Source organism: Lepisosteus platostomus, chromosome 4, assembly GCF_059453375.1.
Source record: "Lepisosteus platostomus isolate fLepPlt1 chromosome 4, fLepPlt1.hap1, whole genome shotgun sequence".
Taxonomy (NCBI): domain Eukaryota; kingdom Metazoa; phylum Chordata; class Actinopteri; order Semionotiformes; family Lepisosteidae; genus Lepisosteus; species Lepisosteus platostomus.
Genome location: NC_142614.1, coordinates 46,760,187 through 46,785,827, shown reverse-complemented (window position 1 = coordinate 46,785,827; position 25,641 = coordinate 46,760,187). Strand labels below are relative to the sequence as shown.

Sequence of the window (25,641 nt, the reverse complement as noted above, 5' to 3'; positions counted from 1 at the left end):
CATGCGATTCTTAAAATGAGAAAGAAATTGAAATTTCACTATTTTAACATCAATTCTAATCTCACATTAAACTATTCTAATTCATATTTGCTGTGATATATTCTTAAGTAATCATCTCCTACACTTTTGAGTTAAGCTTTTTATGAATTAAGAATGAAAAACACTGCATGACCATTTTATTCACAATAAGTAAAAGTAGGTTTATTTAAAATATTTTGAAAGTAAACGAGAACACAACACGAAATTACACAATATTATCTAACAAAGTACATCCAAAAACTGCCAGCATATGGAAAAATTAAATACAAAAAACATTTTGGCTTTTTTAGACGTTATAGTTAATTGAAACAATATTCAATGAAATACGATATCAAATGCATCTCATGTTGATTCATACTTGAAACTACAGTAATGTAAAACATGTTGATGTGAACAAAGCCCTGACACTGTTCTAAACTGAAAAACTTAAACAAGCTGCCAACTAGGCGTCCCAAGACAAGATTTTAGGATGCCCAGTCATCAGATTCTGAAACAATATTCCAGTGATGGTCCATAATGCGGCATGGCATGAATTCATCATTACTTATTAAAAGTATCCTGTTGAGTTCCATGATACTGTTGATTTTGGCCTGCAATGTTGTTTCTGTGGTAAGGGAAACAAGTTTTACTTTAAATAACCTAACAATTTTTACTTCCTCTCATACTGCAAAACAAAGTATTCATTCACCACTTCCAGGCAGACAAGTATTTAAATTACTAAAATACCAACGATGCATCGGCACTTTCAGAGATGCTCACTTTCAACAAAACCATGTCCATTTCGAAGAAGCAGCCTAAGTATTTCCTTCCTTTCATCAGGAAATGAGCAAAAATAATCTCAGTGCCTTAGTGGAAACTAAGAATACAGTGTGCAAATAAAGACATCCATTTTGAAATGTGGTTCTATGCTATAATGCAGCAGGTTACAACAGAACATATAATTCAGAATCAGGAGATTATTATTATTATTATTTAAGGGCAAAGTGTCCTGCAGGTTGAATAGACCACCCCCGCTCAACAGGATGAACAGGTAAAGAAGAACTCGTTGTTTAACTGGAAAGGTTATATAGACAAACGTACATAACTATTCCCCTCTCCACCCACACACAAATGCAACAATCCAAACTGAGATCATAGGTGTTTATGTGGACAAATTTTCTCCCTTCTAATGTGGGTAAATAAGATTAAAAAAGTTTAGATGTATAGTTAAATGTGCAGAATTTAAATCAATATTAAAATCAATGGATATTATGTAACACTTGTACAATGCACTAATAAGACCTCCTTTACCGTACTATGTACAATTTTAGTCACAACATTACAAGCACAATAACAATTATAATTACTCTGGAATTAAGCCAGATACTTTCCCAGGCTTAAAGGAATTTCCTACACCGATAAGCAACAAGAAGTTAGTCTTCTTAGTCTCAAACATATAAGATGACAAGAAAACCTGATTGACTGTAAGTATTAAAAAGCTTTAAAGGAAATGACCAAGTCTACCCACTGGTCATCATCAGAATGAAGAGTGAAACGTGAATCAGAAGAGAAAAGTGAAAACCACAGACAGATGTGTTTAAAACTGAAAACATGAGACCATCTTTTAGACAAAGCATCGTTGGGCTATGCAACAAAGGTGATATTTTGGATTATTTCAGGACACAGGAAGATGGGATTCCTGGATCAACTGGTTACTAGCAAGCAAATGAGCTAGACGGGCCACATGACTACTTGCTCTTGTTAGCTCCGCTGGGGCGGAGAGGTGGCTCTGTGGCTACGGATCTGCGCCTGTGACTGGAAGGTTGCCAGTTCAAATCCCGCGGCCGGCAGAGGAATCCTACTCCGTTGGGCCCCTGAGCAAGGCCCTTAACCCCAACTGCTCCAGGGGCACCGTACAATGGCAGACCCTGCGCTCTGACCCCAGGCTTGTCTCCCTGTCTGTGTGTCTGTGTCTCCATGGAGAAAAGCTGGGGTATGTGAAAAGATGAATTCCTAATGCAAGAAATTGTATAGGGCTAATAAAGAAACATTATTATTATAGCTTTTTATGTTCTCGACATAATCTGCTTCCTCCTAGCCTTTAAGCAGCATTTATTACAAAATATTACACTTCCAAATAAAAATAAATGGTAATGTTTCTTCTTGTTTTTCCATAGAGAGTACACAGTACCATTTTCTTAAAAAGCAATTGTCTATCATATCCATTAACATCCCTTGTAAAGGCCTACTGTGGTAAAGTGTAGTGAAATCAGCTAAACCAAGATCATGCGTCATAAAGCATAGTTTACTGGAAACCTTGGGGAGCAAATGGTACGACTGTGGAAAACCAACAGAAATGCGTCAGGCTCAACTTTTATAATGGATGGGGAGAGTTCATGGGCATGGTGCCATGAAAGACTTTTGCAAGAGTGTTCAGTTTTGTGGGCAAAGTGTAGCTGTCCAGCCCAATCCCTATAGATTACTAGAGGTCACTGGTTGGAGAGTCCGCGAAAGTAAAAGGCTGCTGACTGCTTCTGCATAAAATGTGTGCAAGTTACTTTAATTTTCCTTCCAATTCCTTTTGGCATTTTCCAGGGAAGGTCTTGTAAAGTTATACAGCAACTGACCCTGTAAACTATTAGATCAACTCTTAGCATACAGAACATTAAATACTGACCTCTGGAGGCCCCATTAGGGGACGGAGGGGGAATGAAATTAGGGTGTGATACCCCAGAGCCCTTTTCTGTTGGATCAAGTTTATTCAAATAACTTGCTAATGTGTTTGCCTTGTATGTTACCTGTAAAAATAAATAAAAAATTAAAATCATTACAGAACACTGTTGCATAATTTGAAGTATAATATGCACTACAGTACTTACAAATACAAACATAAATGCTTCACTTTTTCAGTATAAGAAAACAGTGAATACCACGAATACACAGTGAGTTTTTGGTGATACTACATAATGTAAAACACATTATAAAGGCTGTGGTAACACAGCTTTTTATTGACATTTTCAGATACTGTGTTAATTTGAATGAACACTTGTGATACTTATCTTGAGTAGCTTTTATTCAAGAGTCACATTTATTGTATTTAATGTCCTAAACATTTTAAGATAACAGGGCACGTACACTGCACGCTTATTCACATCTTGCAAAAGGTGTCAAACGCAGAAGAGCTGGTTTGTTGTGAGAGTGGTTTCATATGGGAGTGACTTCCTGTGATGCTTCTGGCCTCATTGTTGCTCAATTTGCTTATTAAAGTTTCAGCAGCCAAGCCAATTATCCAATTAAAACATTATTTAAAAGCATTATTCCCAAAGCCTGCAACCACAATTATATATTATGTATGTTTCTGGTTATTATTTTTTTTATTTGCCTGCTTTTAAACCAATTCTGAGCCCTTGTGGTTTCTTCTAACATGAGACAGAATTCTATGACCTCTCAATCTTTTATTATTTAGAATGCAGTGATGGGGATACACAGAAAAGAGTGAAAATAATACTGAAGTGGTTTCTGTTTTTCCACGGGAAATGTGGCAGGGACACACTCTAGAAGCTGGACCAAGAAGCCCCTGTTGGTTCTGGAGGGGATCTGAGGGAAACTGGAAGTGGAACTGCCAGTTTCGCCAGTAATCACAGGGTGCAACCCCCTCTGAGGGGTCTCAAAGCATTCCTGCCAGAATCTCTGTAGATCCAAAATAAGTTCAACCTTCTTCACTATTCTCAGTTAATTTATTCCTGGTCTCCCGTTGAAACAGTTAAAGACATTTACTGTAAGTTGGTTCTCTCAGACAGGTGTGTTCAAGTTTAAAAAATAACCTTGCACTACAATATTAAGCTCTGTTTAATCCAAAACTCCAAAATACTTTAACTTGCGGGATTTAAATGTAGCTCTGTGTTAAACAGGAAATGTAGATAAGTTAATAACAGGTTTGTGCAGACAGGCCCAGTAGACAGTGAAAGTGAAGGTAGCTGTGTCATTTGACACTATTGTGAATCTGTTACAGTACTATTTCTTCATTACTCTGCATAATTAGAAGACTCCTAAAATGTGCAATGTCTTCGGTTTACCATATTCCATGCAAACGACGAGTTGACAGGAGTACCGCTCCCCAGAATTGCTCCAATCCACTGTGTTGGATTGTGAAATATGCGTCCCTTCCCATCTTTAATGCTGGCATCATGTTTCAGGGAAGCCTTATAACATGAACCCTTAAACACAAAGACAATTACAGTTTTTTTCAGATCCATTCGTTATTTAATGTGAACTATGAAATATTTACTTTAAAACTTAATCCAATGCACTAATATCAAAATGTACACAACAAAAATGTTTATTGTACATCAGAAGATACAAATGAAAATGACATTAAAACTGTGAACTGTTAAGGATGGCAAAGGCAGAGTGTTCTGTCAGTTGTGTGCTTACAAGTACGTTGGATGAATAATGGTCATAAAGTCCAGATTCTAACCAGCAATGCCACAAGAGCTGAGCCTAAACCACTGTGCTTTAGAATGTTTCCTAGCTGAACCACTTTGAAGCCTCTTTGTATTGTAATGTCTTACACAGAAACTTTTCTTTTTAACATTTTAAGATATAAAGCATACATTTATTTATTTTATAAATAATCCCAACAGTGTAACTGTTGCAACTGTAAGGTGTAAGGTTTTTAAAAGTGGATGCACGTTATCTAAAGGCATTCATACAATGTACTGGTTTTAAGGTACAGAGTAATAAATATTGTGGTGTGTATAAATAAAACGACAATCACTGTATGTCTCTAAAAACATTTCAATTCTATAAAAGTACGTTATATAAAATGTCTAAATCTGTCAAAATTTGGTATGTACAACATTTTAATCAAATTAAGTTCAAAATAATTTTAATCCAGTCAAAGTAAAGCCCCTGTTTACAGGATACTTTTCCATTAACAAATATGACATACCCAGGATAATTTATAAAAAGAGAAACAGAGTTCAGCACCACTTCTTGGGGTGAGGAGTTTCTTCTAACTTTTGTTAGTCTGATTAGACAGGTTGGGATGGTGGCTTAAACAGGACAGGGGGCAGGTGTGGCTTCAATGTTGCTGCTAGACAGGAACATTCTTTCATTCTTCCTTATTACACTTTTGTAACAAGAAGAACATTGTTCCCCAAACCATTAACATCATGACTAATGCATTTCTTGTTAATAGTCACACGTTATGAAGTTAAGATCCTAAAATGAAACAAAATGAAATAAGAATAATTTTGTGACACATTACTAAAAAATCAACAAGAGATTAAAATGGTGGTTTAAAATAGACAACTCCCTTCTTATAAATTAACTGTGTAATAATTCACCCATCAGAGACCTTTGTTTATATTATATATCTCATGACTGTTTATAGAACATGAAAAATGAAAAAGCACATCCACGTTGGAACTTCAAGACAGTAATTACAGTACCTTAAGTTTAACCTGTAACACATCTTCTCCAGGCTTAATGACTCCACATTGGATGAGTCTAATAAACTGGCTCCTTTCATTACAGTCTTTAGTGCCTTCTTGTTGAAGCCGTACATTCTTAACTTCTGGCTTTGAAACACTCGTCTGAGTGACCCTAGTAAAAGATGGAGTGGTGGTTTGCTGACTTTGGGTTAATGGAAGCTTCACTGAATCATTGCCTTTGCTTGAATATATCTTAGTCACGCCCCCTTGAGCTCCTGTGCCTTTCTTGACCTTTAAAGTAGACGAATTGGTCGGTGGCAAATCAGGAGACACTTGTAAAGCCATCTGGGAATTCCAAGGACCTATGTTTTTTGGTCTGGTGCCTTGTGCCCTCTCCTTATCATGTTTTGATGGTAACGTCAGAGAATCCTGGGTGGGGACACAGTTCTGAGACTGCATTAAAAAAACGACAGATCCTCCAGAAGTCCGAGGGTGACCATGGGCTGATGCCATGCCCGGCAAGATGGATGTCTTATTAGCATTTCCAGTGGCACCGTCACAAAGAAAGAGAATATGTGTTGGAGCAGTTGTACCAGCTGGTTTGGTTTCTGAGGCACCAGGAGGTGGATAATTGAGGTCATGTTTGGTGTGCACATCCCGACAGGGTGGGGAGTTTGTAGAGGGAGTTTCCTCTGAGTCTCCACCCAGAGATACAATCTCTTGCTGTTCTGTTGTGTTTGTGCAGAAGTTTATTTCTGTCCATGAGCTGCTTTTCTTCCTCTGCTGCGTGTCCTGCTGTGTCAAAAGGCTGTTTTTTTCAGTTTCCATACTCTGTTTAAGGCCCTGATGTTTCTGTAGGATTTCCAGAAGCCTTTTCTGTCTGGAGGCCAGGGAAGTTAGTTGGTCTTTTAAAATCCTTTGCCTGGAAGAATCTGATGTTACTCTGCAAAAATACAAATTTGAAAATACACAACTCTTGGTGTATTGTTTACAGTACACACACTCTACAAAATAATTTTAGATTGTGTTAAATTTGTAATTGCTTTAAATTGTGCAATTAGGGCAGCATGGTATTGCAGTGATTAGCATTGCTGCTTACTGGCATACTGGTACATACTGGTAGGTTAACCAGTTTCTGGTAAAAAATGACTATGGTATGTGTGTGCCCAGTGATGGATTGGCGTCCTGCCCTGGGCGTTTTCTATCTTATGCACGTTGCTTGCCAGGGTGGATTGTTTGGATAGATTTGTAACTGTTTCAAATTACATTAAAGCTTTCAGGACACATGTCTGTTTACCAGTGCCCCACCAAATTAAATACAATATCAATTCTGAATTCTTATAAACTCTTACCCCAATTTTTTATTTAAATAATTTAACGAGCATGGTTTTCTCCCCAGGAACAAGATAAAAGTGGCATTAAATGAAGTAAATGTCAAATTAATGTACAGTGCATTTGAGCACTGCCCTTTTTTATTTTACATCCAGTTTTCACAGAAAGGCTGAATGCATTCTTGTGCAAGTGAGTATTCGTAGTCAAAAAAGGAAGACAGTCACAAGACACAATATAAAACAGTTAATGGTGTGGCTGAAAGGAAATGGTGCAGCTCCTCTGACGTAGGGTATAACTCTGTGTGAACTCTGATAATGTGTTATGAGCCCTTCCAGTGTGAGAATGGGAGAGTTCTGCATGGCTTTGAGCAGCAAACCACAATATTAAAAAATGCTTGATGTATGGCAAATATGGCATTCGGGTAAAATGTTTATCAAATGCTCTCCTACAGTACTTCAAGTGACACTCTCAAATCTAAAAGTTTTTCATCAAACTAGAAGAACCATACATTAGATAGTTTTATCTTCGTCACATTCATTTGGATTATGTTTTTTCACTGAACATACACAAAACATGAATATGTAAAGACTGGCAGCAGTACAGTGCAATTGGTATGGCAGATTAACAGGAATAACAGGAAGGGCATAGTACTACACTGAGGGACAAGGGATAGATATATTTGTGTTTTATTAATATTTTTAGTATTAAAAAATATATTTGGTTTCTAAATGAGAATGACATTTAATTTGATCTAAAAGGAACCCAATTTAGTCTGAGATTCACATGAAAATACCACAGAGTGAATACATCAAAAATGTTCTTTATATTATATTTTAAAAAGCATTTTCTCCACCACAGTAGAGAACTTCATAAAGCAGAGCAGGAAAAGACTCAATCTATCAATTGCTGGCCAACCAAATCCAATAGGATTCCCCTGAATGCATCCATATTTAGATCATGAATATTACTTTACCTGTGCTTTTTGGCAAGATCATCCTTTTCTGCTTTTTGTTTGATAAGAACTTCATTAAGCGTTGCCTGAATGTGTGAAAATGCTTTCTCAAATTTAGCTGCAGAAAGAAAATTAAAAGGTTACCTACTGTTTATTTCAAGACTATAGACTAGGTATCTGCCTTATATTGGAAATGCATTTATTAAAGACAAGTGTACCTAAAGTGTTAAACCCTTCACCTGCATCATCTACTTGCTTTAGTTCCCTGTATGATATTTCATTTAGCTTTTTTTCCAAGTCATCCAGGAGTGCAGTAATGGATTTAGCCTGTGAAAGTAAAAAAAAAAAACATTAAGTGTTGATATTCATACATAAACTTACAGATGTGCCTGTATGCTAAATCTGTCAAGATGCCTCCCAATAAGGAGAGCCTTTAGAATTCTACTGATGAAATAATGTTAAAGACAATTACAAAACAGTAAGGAAAAATCCCACAGTGTACAGACACAATATTAGCTTTCAGATCCATCATTTATTTGTTTGCTGACTACAATAAATACTGTAGTTACATCCATTCTTCAAAGCACAATAGGAAAACTGTAACACAGCAGCTAGGATGGCTGAATGAGTATTTATAACTTGAAAAGTTGCTGACCATTATCAATCTACCTGACATTCTGTATTCAACTGATTTACTTTTCTTTAAAAGTGATTTTGATGTTCACTACACTGTACATCACTTAGTTTGAAGTTTATGCAGGAGAAATCATCGTCTTTAAAAGCTATACTCACCATACTGTGAAAAGATTCAGCTGCGAACTTTACAGTAAACTTCACAACTATGAATCTTAAACTACTTTTTTTTTAACTACAGTATTTAATCTACTGTTCATACAAGCGCACATTTAGTACCTACATTACTGGGGTTCTTCCCATTCTTTTTACACAGAACAGCACTGGATTTTTCTTCAGTTTCACAACAGAAACATTTGACATTGGGCTTTCTTCTCTCTTTGGGCTCTTTCTCAAATAAAAAAGCAAAAGATTCAGTCAAAACCGGAGTACCTGTTCAGCCCACAAATATATATACACACCATATACATAAAACATTTATTGATAATACTCAAAGGTTTGGACACACAGAATTGTAGTTTTTAGTATCTTATTTTAAAAAGCTATATATAAAGGATAATGAAGAACAAACAACATTGGTCGAATTAGAACTTTCTTAATTCCTTCAATTTCTTTGCTGGACACATATTTTAATGGGTTACTTGTATTTTACAACACTGTCCTAAAGGTCTTAACATTTCAAAATTCATCCATGTTTTCAGGCCTTCTCTTACTACTTTTTTGGGGGGTTCCTATCCTAGTGTGGTTTGAATAGATTAAGATCTCCAATTTCAATCTGTAAACAGGTAATTGTGTACAATTATGCCAACTTGCTTTGGCTCAAACTTTAACACATCAACCATTACCCACACAGTACAACAACATTTGCTTGTAATTATTCATTGAGCGAAATACTGAATTTCCATTTATTAATGCGGTTCTCTTCATTTGTTAAATTTCTTTTCTTCCATTACAGCACATCTGAAAATCTCAGATCTGACAAGGGAACTTTATTCCAGTCTAATATGCTCCATCATGCTTATGGATGCACAAATCTTTTTCTTCCAGACTTCTTTGGTAATTTGTTTGGGAATAAATAAAAAAAAACATAAAAAGAATACACCATGTTTTCAATTCCACCATCCCCCAAACCTTTTCTTGCTGGTAACAACCCCTGTTTTTACCTCTAAGCAATAATCCCTATCCAGGTTCTTTGAGCCATGAACTGGAATAATGGAGATAATTATGTTATCTATATAAAGAATGAAAAAGGGACTACTCAGGGCAGGACAACCAACCTCTTAGCAGTAGTAAAGCCAGCCAACAAAATCTGTTTCTGCCACACACATAATTCTAGTGTTAAATCATTGTTCAGCAAAAGAAATACTGGAGAAGGTAAATTTTCCTCCAAAATAGTACACAGAGATCAAGAAACCTTCCCCCAAAATAGAGACAACATCAACATCAGGTAAATGTACAGGCAAGATTATATTTGCCTGTTTAGTATTTAAAGGCATCAGGCAACCAGCTAGTCATTTTTATACTCCATCTTGAAAACATGCTTAAATCATTAAAAGACAGGTTAGGAAAGTAAATGATCAAGCAATATCTTCAAAAAGAATTAGGATACCGTCAACATAAATTGAGATGTATTGTAGGGTATTATAATGCTAACAGGAAAAAAATGTCAGCATCTACATTTATTAGGGATAGGGGTACATAAAGTACAGTACATAGTACATAAAGAGGTGTCCTTCTCATTCTTCTGCAGTAATGAAATAACTGAGGTATTGACCTCAATTCCAAAGGTCCCAGCTGATCACAAAATGCACGAAAAATCAGAGGGATCTGTTTTAGTTATGGTCTCCAGGGCACCCTGATTCACTCTCCTAGAGACATGGCAGCTGAATTTAATATTGATTAAAGCTGAATTGTTATTTGTTAAGAGCTGATTAGCTATCAAGGCCTTAATAGAGCAAATACTTGTTAAGCCTTCATTACTGTGCAAACTCAAAGACAAAAGATGGCTCAAGCTTTGATCATGAAAACATTAATTCCACAATATACCTATGTACAAGGAACTCTATGGGTCAACAGGCTGAGTTCTTTTCCAGTAATACATAATTATACTGTTTCAGAGACAGATCTCAAGTGTGTATTGAAGGAATGTACATTTAGATTGTGTTTTTTTTTATTTTCACATGGAAGTAAACAAGCAAATAATATGGTAGTATTTTTGAAGAAACCTTTTATTGCAAACAATAAAAAGCAAGGAATGCTCACTGAGTCACAGTTAAAAGAAAGCAATTGGTCAAGTATAGAGAGTGAGTCAGAAGGATTAATTCTTCAACTGAGTAATTCTGAATCACTGTCTTGCGGCTTTATTCTGAATATCAGAAAGTACTAGATACTCTTGATCTGAAAGAACTATTATTAAAATGTACATGTAAAAGGAAGGGATTTTGATGTGAAAATTAAAATCAGTTCTAGAGAACAATTTATGTGGCAGATGGGTTAGACCTGCCAAGCATTGACGAGACCGAGGCACAATTAAGTACTCTCGGAGGAGCCCTGCTGCACACAAAGTCTACAAGAGCTGGATTAAATAAAGTATTTATATCAGTGCCAATAATTACGCTATGTTCAGAGAGGTCAGTGAAGTAAAGAAACCTGTGTCAGAAATCACTGGGGCAGAAACTGAAATAAAAGCATTTTTTATCCGCTAGACCTGTTTTCAAAAATAAAAAAAACTCTCTCCTCCATTTCTCCCAACTCACAAAACAGACGGGAATTTTATGGCAAATCTAAAGCAAAGCATTACACATTAGCAGAAGACAAAGGACAGCAGTATAAAAACAAGCCAGCAAAAAAGCCTCTCTGTTGCATAACCAATCTTAATCACAATACAAAATCAGAAGAGGAACTTAACAGAAGCAGGATCCTCTTGTGTGGCAGCCAAACAGTTCTTCAACCTCCATATGGGACTCTTAATGTTTTTGGGTGAATGAGTAAATTAACATGTTCTTCATGGATCCTGGACCTGAGCTTGGAGAAAGCTTTGCGTATGACTGCTGATGTCTGAGATTACTCCACATAGAAGTGGAGGTGACTTCCAGCAGCTGGGATTTCTGGGCATCTCTTAAAATGGCCCGTCTCTCAGCATAGGAGAGCAGTTTGAGGTTCAGCGTGTGGGGTTTATCAGATTACTTGGGAGAGTGCCCACTGAAGTGCTGAGATCTGTCAATTTCAACAGGGAGAAGGACAGACCTGGGATCCAATGAAGAAGCATCTTTTATTCTAGAAAGAATTACTAACCTCCAGCTCCTCAGGCAAGACAGCAGAATGAACGTGATTTGTCCTCAAGGTTAGTTTGACATTTGTCTACCGTCTGAACATAGTCACTATCATTTTTTAGTCTACTGATGTAAGACCTCTCTGAGATCATGCATTGCTTCATTGATCGGGCCTAGAAACAGGCCTAGACCAGCTTTTGAGTTACTATGCAGTGAATAGTGCCACTGTGGGAAGTGAGAACTCACTCAACCTTTCACACCAGCTCCTCCCAATTCAAAATGTGATGAGGGGTTGCCATCTCCTTCTTCCTAGTTGCCTTTTTTGCCTGAGAGGCAACAGAGTATTTGGTAGAATGGTGGGTTGAAATTTCGAATTATGGGGGAGGCAAAAGAGGGAGCCTTGTCAAAAAGGAACATCTTGGCATGCTGACCCAATGATTCTCCCCATCCGATGCAAATTCAAAATGCTTTACTTGATTCCAAGAGCTTTGAAATGGTTTCACTGCAGGAGCTCTATAGTGTAGTTCAACTCTTTTTATTCAAGGGCAAACTGCAATGGTGGGTCTGGTAGCCATGTTTCATTCAATACATTTTGGAAGGCTTGAATGCTTTTCCTTGTATCCCTCAAACTTGCAACCTTCGGATATTGTTTCTAAGGTTGTGTCATTTTCTTCAGTAACTTTGTTTCCATTCTTTGCTACAATTACTTGATGAAATCTAAAAGTGCACCAAGCACCATTTATGGATACCATTAGCTTTTTTAGTTTCATTCTCAAGGATTTACCATGTTTGTCTTCTGATACAGTATATCTGACTTTGGAACCATGATACTTGTAAATATACTATACATCTAAATGTCTTATTTCGATGTTTAATTTCTGAAGTTTATAAATGCTCCTGACGTTTATTTCATGGTTTTAAATCACTGTACATATTTATTCAGAAAGTAGAAGTTATATTTTTCTAAAATGTACATTATGTGTGACGGCAATAGCTTCCTAAATGTATTTCTATTTGAACATAATAATATTTATTAAATTAAAATATTTATACTGGAATACATTTTTAAAACCATATCTTAATGAGCTGTCTACAAAATGAATTGTTGTTTCCTAATCTTTCAGCAGTATTCAATATACACAGTCTATGATATATGCTGAAATGTGTTTAAAGCATGTTTATAGTAGAAATAAATTCTGATTTAAAATGTGATCATTGAGAAGTATGATTTTAAAATACTGCAATAATATTGAGTTAAATATTAAGTGATTACAAATTAAAAAATCAAAATACCTGTTACTGATTGAGGAGACTTCTTATCAGAGGCTACAGAAGATTGATAAGAAGTTAAAAGTAGTTCTTTCATACTTCCGTCAGAAACGGAGTCCAAGGCACTCATTCCAAAAACATTTTTGTTATGAGGGTTAGCACCATATTGTAAAAGAAGCTTGACTGCCTGAAGAAGAAAGATGGATTAAAAAAAAGACAAAAAATCCTCAAAGTATGCAACTTCTAGGGCAGCAGGCCTTACACATTAAAGGGAAGGAGAACAGTTCATAATTATAGTTATTACCAAAGACAAAGTAAAACAGCCATGCAAACATTTCCGCCTTAATCACTGAAGGCTGTGAATTCCGAAACATAGATGTGATCAAAAAGTTCTGTGTTTCAGTAAGCATCCAGGTATAAAGTTATGAGTTAAGTTTAAAATATTATACAGGTTAAAAAAAAAGTGCACATGCAGGAAAAGATCACATGAAGTCCTCAGCACTATTGTTCACCTCATAGATCTCAGTCTTACCTGAATTCACAATTCAGAGGTGCACCTCATAGTCATACTGTATTTTGTATGTCATTGTAACATTCACTACAGCAATTCAAAAGAGATACCAATGCTTAACACTATTACAGTATATAGCCTAACTGTACACAAGACAATAGTCTTAGATGTCTGCCATTCACTTTCACTGCAACATCTTTCAAGTGCCATCTTAGCTCATCTGGGCCATGAATAAAATAGGATCCAGTCTGTAAAACAGGATACTGGGCCTACTTAATTAAATCCTGAGAGAATCAGACACCCGACCATATAAAATACCAACGTTTTAAAAACGAATTTAAAGGTTTTTACCCAACTACTGTAAATGATCAATGTTTGTGGGTATTATTTCATGGAAAAATATATCTGAAATGATGTGTAAGTTTTTCTAATGTGTTCTAATGATTAATTTCTATTTAATTTAATATTTAATATATAAATGTTATATATTTAATATGTAGTAATTTCTAATCATTATAATTATTTTTTGATTTCTAATCTTGTGTTCCTAAAGTTTAGACATTTAATCTCATTTCAACCTCAAATTTTAGACTGAAAATAATAATCCAGCAACAATAAAGATTTATTTTATTACAGTGGTGAATAATAGTTCATACTGCAAAGTGTTACAGTGCTACTTAATTCTGTTTTGAAACCCAGGTCCTTCTATGACCTAAAAAGGGGTGCGATTATACACTTTACTGACATGATCGAACTGGACATAATGATATAGAAGATAATACTATATTTTTCTTTAAACGCAACATTGATATTGGTGGCAGCCTAATCTTCAAAATTGTTTATTGAAACAATAGCTAGTAACAACAGATAGTCAGTAATCAAACTTGGGGAAAGTTTTAGAGAGGATATATGCTACAGTAGTTATCTAGATAAGAGCCCAAAGGCATAAGCTGAATATACTATATATGTATAACAACATGTATAAAATCATCTTAAATAGCAAAGACAACAGATAAAAACTACATACTCAAACAGTTTATATAAAATATTATACCTTGCACAGAACTTTAGTTATTAAATATAGAACTAGAAATTTACTCTGTTACCTTTTGTGTAATCATAACAAATGATAGGACTACAATTCCCTATTTTCCTTTTTACAGAAAAGTCTTTTAAAAATTGCATCCACCCATTTTCTAACTGCTTCTTCCATTTCAGGGTCATGGAGAAGCTGAAGTCTATCCCAGCAAGCAACGGGCAGGTGGGATACACTCTGGATGGGACGTCAGTCCATCACACCGTAGACAGACACATAGACACACACTCACAACAGGGGCAATATTCCCAGAAGCCAATTAACCTACCAGTATGTTTATGGACTGTGGGAGGAAACCAGAGCATCCGGAGAAAACCCACACAAACACAAGGAGAACATACAACTTACACACAGATACAGTAGCACTCCAGGTTTGGAATTATACCCAGGGCCCCAGCTCTGTGAGACAGAAATACTAACCACTGCACCATCTTGTGTATGAAAAAGTACTATTAATTGCAAAATTAATTACCTATGTTACTGGTGATGAATGAGGTTGAACAAATCTTTTTAAGAAGCTTTAAACACTTTTAAATGCACACTTTATTTCAGCACACGTTGTTGAACTGGGCAAGATTTCCATAGCAGAGCAACCTTACTCTTCATAATGCCTGCTTGCTTGCAGATGTAGTGGTGGCTTGTGAGGCTAAAATCTTTATCAGGCTCTTTTTCAAAGATTGAAAGATTTATTCAATAATAAACTCAAAAAGGGTAGGTATTCCTTTTGTAAAACAAAAGCACAAAGAGTAGGATTTACCTGAATTTTGGATAAAGGGCAGGGCACCCTCTGGCCTACAGTATATCATGACCCCTTTCTACAAATATAAAACACATACATCTTGACATGTACCAGAAGGAGTAGCCACACAATCCATCAGATGGCCTCCTAATGGAATTTACTTTAAGTGCTTGTCAACTTCTGGCTGTACATAAGAGGATCTGATTTATTCTCCAATTGTCTAATAAATCACATATATGATCTCCAAACACTTTTTGGTTCGAAATATAAGTTCTGCATTTACAATGTCAATCAAATGCTTATAATACAGAGAAAAAAGGGTTAGTGTGTAAAAGAATATCCCATCTTGGATTCAATTTCAAAATGTCCAAGTTAAAGGGTTCATCCTGCATTGCTATTAGAGCCCACTTGAGATTCTCAGCAGTTTGCCCAAATCACGAAATATATGCCTTAACACTTTAACATGTATGAAATTGGATTATTATCTGATGGGGCCCATTTGAAACTGCGAACACATTTTCTTTGTAACCGATAAACCGTGCACTGAATTAGATTTTGGCATGCAATCAGTCAGGGAAAGAAACATGACTCTAAATGTTATTTGTCTTAATCATATTTGCAAAATCTATGAATGACATTTATGGTACCTTAGTCTGCATCCAATTTAACATTGTCCCAAACAATTCATTCACCTCATTGTTTCTAGGTACTCTGTATCATACTTGGTCAAAATACAGAATCATTCAAGTTTAAAATAATTCAAAATTAAAATGAAAACACAAAGCTTATTTGATTCATCGATAACACTAAATCAATTTCAATGTCTTAGTTATATTCAAAGACGCATTAAAAATAAATGAGTATAATTCTCCCAATTTACTTAAGAATTGGAATATCATCTAAATGGTAAGAAAATCAATTCAATTTCGTGCTTCACATTCAACTAAAATCATGTTTTGTTCAACTAATGTCACAACTGATGTATTAATCATTCACAACTGATAAGAACCTTAACTTTCGGTTAAACTGACATATTACTGCATTACAACAAGTTGTTTACAAAAGTAACTAACAAAAGCTCAAGTCTTAAGAAATAAAAGCTCAGTTTTGTCATGTTTACCCATGGGGCAGGGCAGTGGGTGTAGGCCAGACAGGAGGAGACATGAGCGTTTTCTCTATCTGCCACTGGGACACCAGGAGCTGAAGGTACAGGGCTTCAGAGCAGCCAGTGGGTGAAACCAGGGGAGGCCTTTATATAGGTTATGTTATTACAAAAAGATAAAACAATGTATTAAATAATGTATTTAATACATTAAATTGTACATTAATACAATGTAAAAAAATAAAACAATGTAAATACACTGAAAACCACAGCTCTCAAAAAGAGACTTGAAAACAGTGACCCGCGAGAGCCAACTGTCCAAATTCAAATACAGTGTTAGCATGTTCTACTGCTGGGCAGCACAGTGGCGCATTGGTACCCATTGCTGTCTCGCAGTCCAGGGGCTCTGGGTTCAGCTCCTGGGGTGCTCTCTGTGTGGATTTCGTAAGTTCTCCAGGTGTTTGAGTGGGTTTAATCTGGGTGCTCTGATTTCCTCCCACAGTCCCAAAACATACTGGTAGGTTAATTGGCTTCTAGGAAAACCGTCACTGGTGTGAGTGAGTGCGTGTCTGTGTTTGTGTGTGCCCTGAGATGGACTGGCATCCTGGCCAGGGTGTATCCCGCCTTGTGCCCATTGCTTGTCGGAACAGACACTCCCCTCCCTGTGACCCTGTATTGGATCAAGCAGCCAGAAAATGGATGGATATTATACTGCCATTACCCAGTATCATGCCATCTTCCTACACTGTCTCTGTGCTCCTTTCTAAACCAAAGCCTGTCAATATTAAACAACACTCATCTAAGTCCTTATACTAACACCCCAAAGTCCACCATTTGCCTGCATCCTTCACCCAAGCAAATGCGCAGTACAAACCTGTAATTTCCCACCTTAAGCCACCACCACAAGCCCAAAAACAAATAAATGAACAATCAAGAAAAAGACATGTTTTCATACACAGATGAATAGTTGCATAAATATCACTATCAACACAGCCAAAGTAATCTTCAATATGGAAACTAGATCATGCTTACATTTCACACCAAACAAAAGACTTTGCATTTGTAAAGTGAAAAACAAATAGACAAAAAACAAATTGTGATAGAACGGGGCTCATCGGTTAAATCGGGTGTGTCCATCCCTGGTTTTGTAGAGCCACAATCCAATAAGTCTTATAGCCCCTGATTTCCAAAGATCAGGAGAAGAATTTGCTCAATGTGAGGTACATATGGTCCTTTGGGGATTAGGGTATTTCACGTTTTGTTTTACATTAGATGACTTCATTTAACAGTTCATAAAATATCACTAACAGTGGCCTTTTGCACTTTTTGCACACATCAGTGTTCCCACTGATATTTTATTCCTATATAGTGTGGAACATGGTCTTAAATAAAATATATTTTACCAGGCTCGGGCATAAAGTCTTCGTAATTAAAAAAAAATCATCCTTTGCTTTTTCAGTGCTTAAAAAAACAGTGAAATCGAAGCCAGAGGACACAAATTGAAACTAAGGTGAAGTGCATTTATAACTGAGAACAGACAGCGGTTTGGATGAAAGTTTAAAACAAGTTAGGACAACCAGTCATGATGTCACAACTGCTAACCTGCTCTCTTTTTTTAAAGCACAGGGGACTTACACATTAGCTAGTAATAACTGAAGGTATTAGATGGCCCAGATAGGTAGTGCGATGAAACCCGGTGTTAGAAATGTGTAAGCGACTCCTGTGATCCAAGGACCTACATGTAAACACTGCGGCTGTTGAGTACCTCGTAATGACCAGAGCTGACTGCATCATGAATAGGTGTAACTCCCTCCAGGCCTCTGCTGTTAACATCGGCTCCAGCTTCTAACAGCTCCTTCATTACATCTCTATGTCCTCTGTCACTTGCTTCATGAAGTGCTGTCCACCCTAATATTTAAAAAGAAAATGATTAATGCAGGAAAGTCAGGGAGATTCAAAACCTCTATCACTTACTTAAGAAAATAAGGTTGTCATTGCGGGTGATATTTATCCTTGTATTTTAAGGTTCTACTAATAAAATATGTCAAAATGGCCCTTAATTTCCTAAATTGTACATTTTAACAGATTTAATCGGGGACAAAAAAGTGCAGAAACCAAAATCTTTTCCAACCATACTTTGATTTCATGTGGTCTAGACAGAGTTTTATTTCTTTACAATACACAATTTATCAACCCATTTCCAATGTCTGGGTAGACTAAGATTTGTTTGGGTCCCATGGAGGGGATAAAGGCAGTACTTTCAGTGAGGCTCATATACACATGTAGGAATGTATACAGTGATGTTCATATACATGTTAAAAAAGTGTTGTTTCATTACACAGAGCTGTACCTGCTTAACATCATGCAAAAGTTATTAATGTTATGGTTTTTCCAGATAGAAATGTTTCTAGTTCAGAATGTGCTGAATTCTGAATGTGCTCTAGGAAAATAAACATCCAGACTAACCTGCATAATCTGCTTGGTTGACCTTTATGCCAGCCTGTATCAGAGACTGAACAAGACACAGGTCTCCCTTCTTGGCAGCCAAGTGTAGCCGTGTTTCTCCTTGAGAGTTTCTCTTGTTTAGATTTCGAATAGGAATATTTACTCTCCGCACAGGAAATGGAGCTCTCAACTGTTTACTTGTTCTTGGTTCTTTAATAAGAGAAAATGCACAAAAATCCAGTTCTTTGCCTTCACAACCTTATGCAAAATATATTAAGGTCAAGCATGACAACAGAGCTACTCTAGACAGGGCAGACTGATGAAGCAGTGGATGCACTATTACTAAACTAGTCACTATTGAATATTTAAAGATGCTATTTTTATTTTATTTTATATGGTTTATGTACAGTGCCTTGCGAAAGTATTCGGCCCCCTTGAACTTTTCAACCTTTTGCCACATTTCAGGCTTCAAACATAAAGATATAATTTTTTTATTTTATGTGAAGAATCACCAACAAGTGGGACACAATTGTGAAGTGGAACGAAATCTATTGGATTTTTGAAACTTTTTTAACTAATAAAAAAATGAAAAGTGGGGCGTGCAAAATTATTCGGCCCCCTTGCGTTAATACTTTGTAGAGCCACCTTTTGCTGCGATTACAGCTGCAAGTCGCTTGGGGTATGTCTCTATCAGTTTTGCACACCGAGAGACTGAAATTCTTGCCCATTCTTCCTTGCAAAACAGCTCGAGCTCAGTGAGGTTGGATGGAGAGCGTTTGTGAACAGCAGTTTTCAGCTCTTTCCACAGATTCTCGATTGGATTCAGGTCTGGACTTTGACTTGGCCATTCAAACACCTGGATACGTTTATTTGTGAACCATTCCTTTGTAGATTTTGCTGTATGTTTGGGATCATTGTCTTGTTGGAAGATAAATCTCCGTCCCAGTTTCAGGTCTTTTGCAGACTCCAACAGGTTTTCATCCAGAATGGTCCTGTATTTGGCTGCATCCATCTTCCCCTCAATTTTAACCATCTTCCCTGTCCCTGCTGAAGAAAAGCAGGCCCAAACCATGATGCTGCCACCACCATGTTTGACAGTGGGGATGGTGTGTTGAGGGTGATGAGCTGTGTTGCTTTTACGCCAAACATATCGTTTTGCATTGTGGCCAAAAAGTTCGATTTTGGTTTCATCTGACCAGAGCACCTTCTTCCACATGTTTGGGGTGTCTCCCAGGTGGCTTGTGGCAAACTTTAGACGAGACTTTTTATGGATATCTTTGAGAAATGGCTTTCTTCTTGCCACTCTTCCATAAAGGCCAGATTTGTGCAGTGTAAGACTGATTGTTGTCCTATGGACAGACTCTCCCACCTCAGCTGTAGTTCTCTGCAGTTCATCCAGAGTGATCATGGGCCTCTTGGCTGCATCTCTGATCAGTCTTCTCCTTGTCTGAGCTGAAAGTTTAGAGGGACGGCCAGGTCTTGGTAGATTTGCAGTGGTCTGATACTCCTTCCATTTCAAGATGATCGCTTGCACAGTGCTCCTTGGGATGTTTGAAGCTTGGGAAATCTTTTTGTATCCAAATCCGGCTTTAAACTTCTCCACAACAGTATTACGGACCTGCCTGGTGTGTTCCTTGGTCTTCATGATGCTCTCTGCGCTTTCAACAGAACCTTGAGACTATCACAGAGCAGGTGCATTTATACAGAGACTTGATTACACACACAGGTGGATTCTATTTATCACCATCAGTCATTTAGGACAACATTGGATCATTCAGAGATCCTCGCTGAACTTCTGGAGTGAGTTTGCTGCACTGAAAGTAAAGGGGCCGAATAATTTTGCACGCCCCACTTTTCATTTTTTTATTAGTTAAAAAAGTTTCAAAAATCCAATAGATTTCGTTCCACTTCACAATTGTGTCCCACTTGTTGGTGATTCTTCACATAAAATAAAAAATTTATATCTTTATGTTTGAAGCCTGAAATGTGGCAAAAGGTTGAAAAGTTCAAGGGGGCCGAAAACTTTTGCAAGGCACTGTATGTTTGTTCTAACATAATACCTACTAAACTCAAATTTCCCAACTTAATCCACAGCATGAGCTTTTAACTTATTGTAGTACTGGACAAATTCCTCTTCAAGGAACATTTTATGGCTGAAAAAGAAAACCACTCACACAAATCAAAACATTCACTGGATGAGTTGCTGTGAATGAAACAAAAATTTAAAGTGGGTATGCACTGTGAGTCCGATGTGATTACCTGAACAGGAAGCACTGTCTTCCTTTACCACATTCTCTTGCAAGACTGGGGCAGGATGAAATTCACAGGGTTGGTTAGAATTTATGGAATGTGGTTTTCTTGGTCCATCTTTAATTTGCTGAGTCTGGTTTTCAGATTCTTTCCCATTTACGTACGTGCAGTCAGATTGTACTGTACAGCTGCCTTGGTTGTTAATATTGGAGAGATGCACTGTACGGTCAGTGTTTTCAGAAGTACCTTCATCATTCTGCTTCAGATTACGTGTTTCATTTGAAATCCCATTACTATATTCTGAAGCAGCAGAGCTGTCAGAGGAACTTTTAATTGTGGTCAAGGGTGACCCGTTGTCTTTACTGTTAAGCGGATTATTCCCTTTTTCTCCCCTGCCTTGCTGAGCAATAACTGTTTCTGTGCTAACAGCATCACAAGAGAATGGACTCGTCACACGATGGAAAGCGGCACATGTGTCATTTTTGGTCTTTTCTATTTTTTCATTTGCATCATAATTCTCCACATCTGCACAGCTAAATTCTGAAATCAATGTGATATCTGAATCACATGAACTGTTTTCATTATGTATTTCAGACCTGGTTGGATCTTGCAGAGGAATGTCATTGTTTTTTTCTAGGACATTATTTCCTAATGACATCGAAGTTAGCACTGTGACTACAGAGCTTTTTGAGGTTATGGGATAATTATTGCTGCTTTTGTGGTGAATAGATTCTTCAGCACATTGTGACAAAGCCCTATATTTAACCCCATCATTACTGGAGTCTTCTTTCATTACCACCTTTCCAGTTTCACTACATTTTAGACTACAAGATTCTGAGCTGCCAACATCAGAGGTTTTGATATTCATAATGCAAGACTTTTCTTCACCGACTTCATAGAGTTTTGGCAGTTCTTTAATTTTCATTTCTATCCCTTCCCCTAGGTCTTTATTGTTAGATACGTTTGTTCCTGAATTCTGTAGTGCCATTGAATCAGTACTCAAAAAAGTATATGCAGCCGAATCCCTGTCTTCTTCATTTATCTGCTCTATTCTCCTGCTATTTGCATTGTACAGACTAAGAGTTGGTTGAGAATCACAGTATGAGATCTCGGAGGCTGCCTGAAAGTCTTCGAAGTAAGTGCAAGTGGTATGACCGTGAAAATTCTTCTCTTGTTTCCGACTCTGCTTGTTTTCTACATCCAATACTTCACTTGAAGATGTCGCTTCTGTTATTGTTGTTAGAATTGTGTTATCATCCTCGACGAGTTCCTTGCTAACAGTCTTGAGTACAGTTACATCATTGCTATTTTTCTCTTTTGGTCCATCTTCCTCAATATTTGTCATGCCGTTACTAGTCTCAAAATCTTTATAACGAGAGCACATCTGCAGGGATTCAGAGGAAAAAGAAAGAGTTTTGTTGCTCTTCCCTATAAAGTTTGACACCATATCAGGTTTGCTCAAGACACGCTTATTACTGAAATCACTACTTATGCAGGGATGCAAACTCGGAAAACCAGTATCAGAACTGATTTTGTCTTCCAAAAGCAATGAGATTGTTCTACTATTACTTTGAGATTCAACTGTCGTTGACTCCTTATCTCTTGAGAGGAAAATCTGCATTCTGTCAGTCCTATCCTTCAGATCAGAAAGGCTCCGTTTAACCGCCAGCTTCTTGATAAGAGTGATTCGAGGTGCAAGCAATGACATACTACATTCACCACAATCGTCTTCAACGCCACTTCCTGGTTCGTACTGAGTACAACCAGCTTCGTTTGATCTCACAATTTCAACACCAGTGTCACAGCTTAAATTGTTGTTTGTTTTAGGATATTTGGCTGTAGCCTCAACATCTGGAAGCACGGCAGCACTATTTTCATTTCTGTTGCAGGTTTGTGCAGAAAATTGACCATCAGTCTTGGGAATGAAAGAAGAACAATCATTTACATGTACATCATCCTTCTTTTCATAGCTGCCTGTACTGTTTGAAGGAGCACATGGGCAACTGTTTTGTATTGATTCCTGGTATCCATCAACTTCTGGAGTCAGAGCAACAGTACTTTTCTTTTGCAATTCATCATAGTGATATTCCCTGCTGAATGCAAGATTTAATTCCCTCTGTGGTTCTGGGATTTGTGTAACACTATCTTCAGCTCTGCATTCTTCATACACTCCTATAAAGGGATCTTCTGCTTTTTTAAATATTTTATTTTGCTTTCCAAAATCTGCAGCTTCAAAAGTTACTTCTTGTGTGAAGGACTCAAAGTTATATGAATTTAGTGCCATTGGTAATTCCTGTGTGGAAGAGTTACTTGGTTCATTTGTGTTACTGTCCTCTGAGGTAAAAGCTGTATTTTGGCTTAGATTTGATGTTTTCATCCATTTATCCAGCTCCTCTCCACTACCTTGTGCTGCAGTCTGCATTAGTGCTGCACATTGTAAGTGCCCCAGTATTCCAGTCTCTGATTTTCCTGTTTCAGTTGTTTCATTTAGCAATTTACATGAAGCGTTTTCATTTTCATTCTTATTCCTTTCTCCTGTGCTTTTCTTCTGCCTTCTTGGATTCATTGAGTCTTTAGATCCCAGCATGCTGGCGAAACTTGATGCAACCAAATCTTGCTTTTTACTTTCTACCTGTGAAGTCCCTTCTGCATAATATAACAGAAGCATTTCTCTGATTCTGCCATCTGTAGCTTTGTCAAGGGAACTTTCACCAAACATGTCTTTTTCATATGGGTTAGCACCAAACTGAAGAAGTAGTCTTACAGCCTAGAAGAATAAAAACAGGTGTTTGAAAACTTAAAATACAAAGAAAAAAGATCAGTGGTTAAACAAGTACGTGCATCAAAAGAAATACCTAGGAGTGCTCCTTACTCCTAGGTATTTAAAGAAAGAGAAATCAGTGTAGTACTACAACATCGAGATACAGTAGATGCATATCCCTCAGAACACAGGCCTCCTTTTAGCAGATTAAAGGAAGCCACCCCCCAGTCTTTCTACAATATTTCTACTTGGCCTAAACTATTAAGACAGATTGATGTTGCTCTTCTGATTTACAGTACTGTGAAACTTCAGCATAGAGTTTTAAGGCAGGTAATAAGAAAACAAAAAACCTCATAGTGAGACCCAGATACAGCAGAGTGAAGGGGCAGCTCTCCATTCTGCCCTCTTACATCCACATCTGCTCCTACTCTCAGCAGTTCTTCGATCACCTCTGTGCAGCCTTGCCTGCATGCTTCGTGCAGTGCTGTGTGTCCTGTTGCAGACAAAAGTGTGAAAATTAGACCTCCGTCAAAATATCCCTAGAGGAGTGAGGAAAATTCCATATTATTTGTAGAACAGGTAAACAAAATTAAAAGATGACTGTTGAATCACTGGCCATACATTTTCTGTGTCTACTGTAAACATCTGGTTTACCTCCTTGGCTTTATAACAAGCATACATTTGTAAGATTGGCATTCCTAGATAAAACATCCAGGCAAATCATTAATACTATATTTTTGGCAAAAATGGCTAATCAAAGGTATGATAGATATGATGAGGTATGAAAAATCCAAACCAGAAACAACACAAAAAACACATTTTGGGGTACCACTGCTCTTGAAGGATTTAAGTACAATAAAAAAATGAAGATTAAAATGCATAATGCCCCAAACACCATTAACCAGATGTGTATCATGTGGTTGAGAAACTTATTTCCTGCTTTTGTTAGTACTTTGAGAGATGAGTCATAACCTGTAAGGAACACGCAACTGTTTCCAAGTAATTCAGGGTGTTCTGACTTACAACACAAGCTTCCCATTCTAACTGAATTAAACCCCTTCTCTCTTATTAGTTTTTTTTTTTATTGTGACTTCATATTAAACCAACTACTGAGATCTGGTGAATGAGGAACAGTGTTCTAAATGAACAACATTCCGATGAAATTTATACAATATGGTCATGAGCAAAAAAACAACTGGTTTCAACTGTATGACAACCCACAAACCTATGTTATTGAACCTAGCCTGCAAAAGAAAAACAGACGAAAAACATGTGAGCTTTCAAAGGTGAACCGTGATGAGTGTTAAACAAGAAAAGTATCTGATATAAGAACCATTCTTTCTGGTAAAAGTAATGGAAACTTGGAAGCAAAATGCTAGAAGCTTAATGGCACAAGGTGGGACTGCATCCTGGAATACAGGGTACATGTACACATGGCGATGAAATAGAGATGCCTAACCTGGCCAACATGTCTTTGGAAGGTGGGATGAACACAGATTATCACAAAGAAAACACAAATAAATATGGTAAAGACTTCAGACAGACAGAAGGCTCTCTGGAAGTCAAGGGAGCAAGAAACCAAACTTCAGATTCATCTTTCAAATCGTAATGAGGTGAAAGCTACTGGCACTTTTAAACACAGAAAAAAAAACGTTTTATAAAAGAGAGGAAGCTAAAGGGCCATGGAGATGCAGTCACTGGCATCTTCATTCAGAAAAAAAATCCTTTTAAATTTCAGCTAATATTTAAACATTAATAAGATTAATAAGGGTCAAGGGAAACATGTAAGAAGCTTTTAAAATAGCTTTGGAAGAAAACAACAATGA

The 25,641-nt window shown here is 37.0% G+C and overlaps 1 protein-coding gene across 3 annotated transcripts; it reads right to left on the bottom strand.

The window, feature by feature from the left end:
- Window positions 1–174: 174 nt before the first annotated feature.
- LOC148673261 (ankyrin repeat domain-containing protein 31-like) lies at window positions 175–25,626 on the bottom strand. Of its 3 annotated transcripts, XM_088629666.1 has the most exons (13): window positions 24,166–25,626; window positions 21,064–23,821; window positions 18,826–19,014; window positions 18,125–18,267; window positions 15,276–15,333; window positions 12,936–13,098; window positions 8,654–8,757; window positions 7,956–8,064; window positions 7,759–7,855; window positions 5,472–6,396; window positions 4,095–4,235; window positions 2,696–2,816; window positions 175–643 (listed from the first exon to the last, which is right to left on the bottom strand). In XM_088629666.1, the coding sequence occupies exons 6-13, from the start codon at window positions 13,039–13,041 to the stop codon at window positions 504–506; spliced, it is 1,743 nt and encodes a 580-aa protein (XP_088485792.1). In that variant the 5' UTR covers window positions 13,042–13,098; window positions 15,276–15,333; window positions 18,125–18,267; window positions 18,826–19,014; window positions 21,064–23,821; window positions 24,166–25,626; the 3' UTR covers window positions 175–503. The 3 variants fall into 3 exon arrangements, with proteins under 3 accessions (XP_088485792.1, XP_088485790.1, XP_088485791.1); XM_088629664.1 differs by lacking the exon at window positions 15,276–15,333; XM_088629665.1 differs by lacking the exon at window positions 15,276–15,333 and having other exon boundaries at window positions 7,977–8,064.
- Window positions 25,627–25,641: the final 15 nt, after the last annotated feature.

Coding starts and splice junctions, on each gene's coding strand:
- LOC148673261 (XM_088629664.1), bottom strand. CDS start 23,773: ATGTTTGGTGAAAGTTCCCTTGACAAAGCTACAGATGGCAGAATCAGA. Junction 2,817..4,094: donor CGTCGTTTGCATGGAATATG/GTAAACCGAAGA, acceptor TTATTTTTACAG/GTAACATACAAGGCAAACAC. Junction 644..2,695: donor CCCTAATGGGGCCTCCAGAG/GTCAGTATTTAA, acceptor CCCTTACCACAG/AAACAACATTGCAGGCCAAA.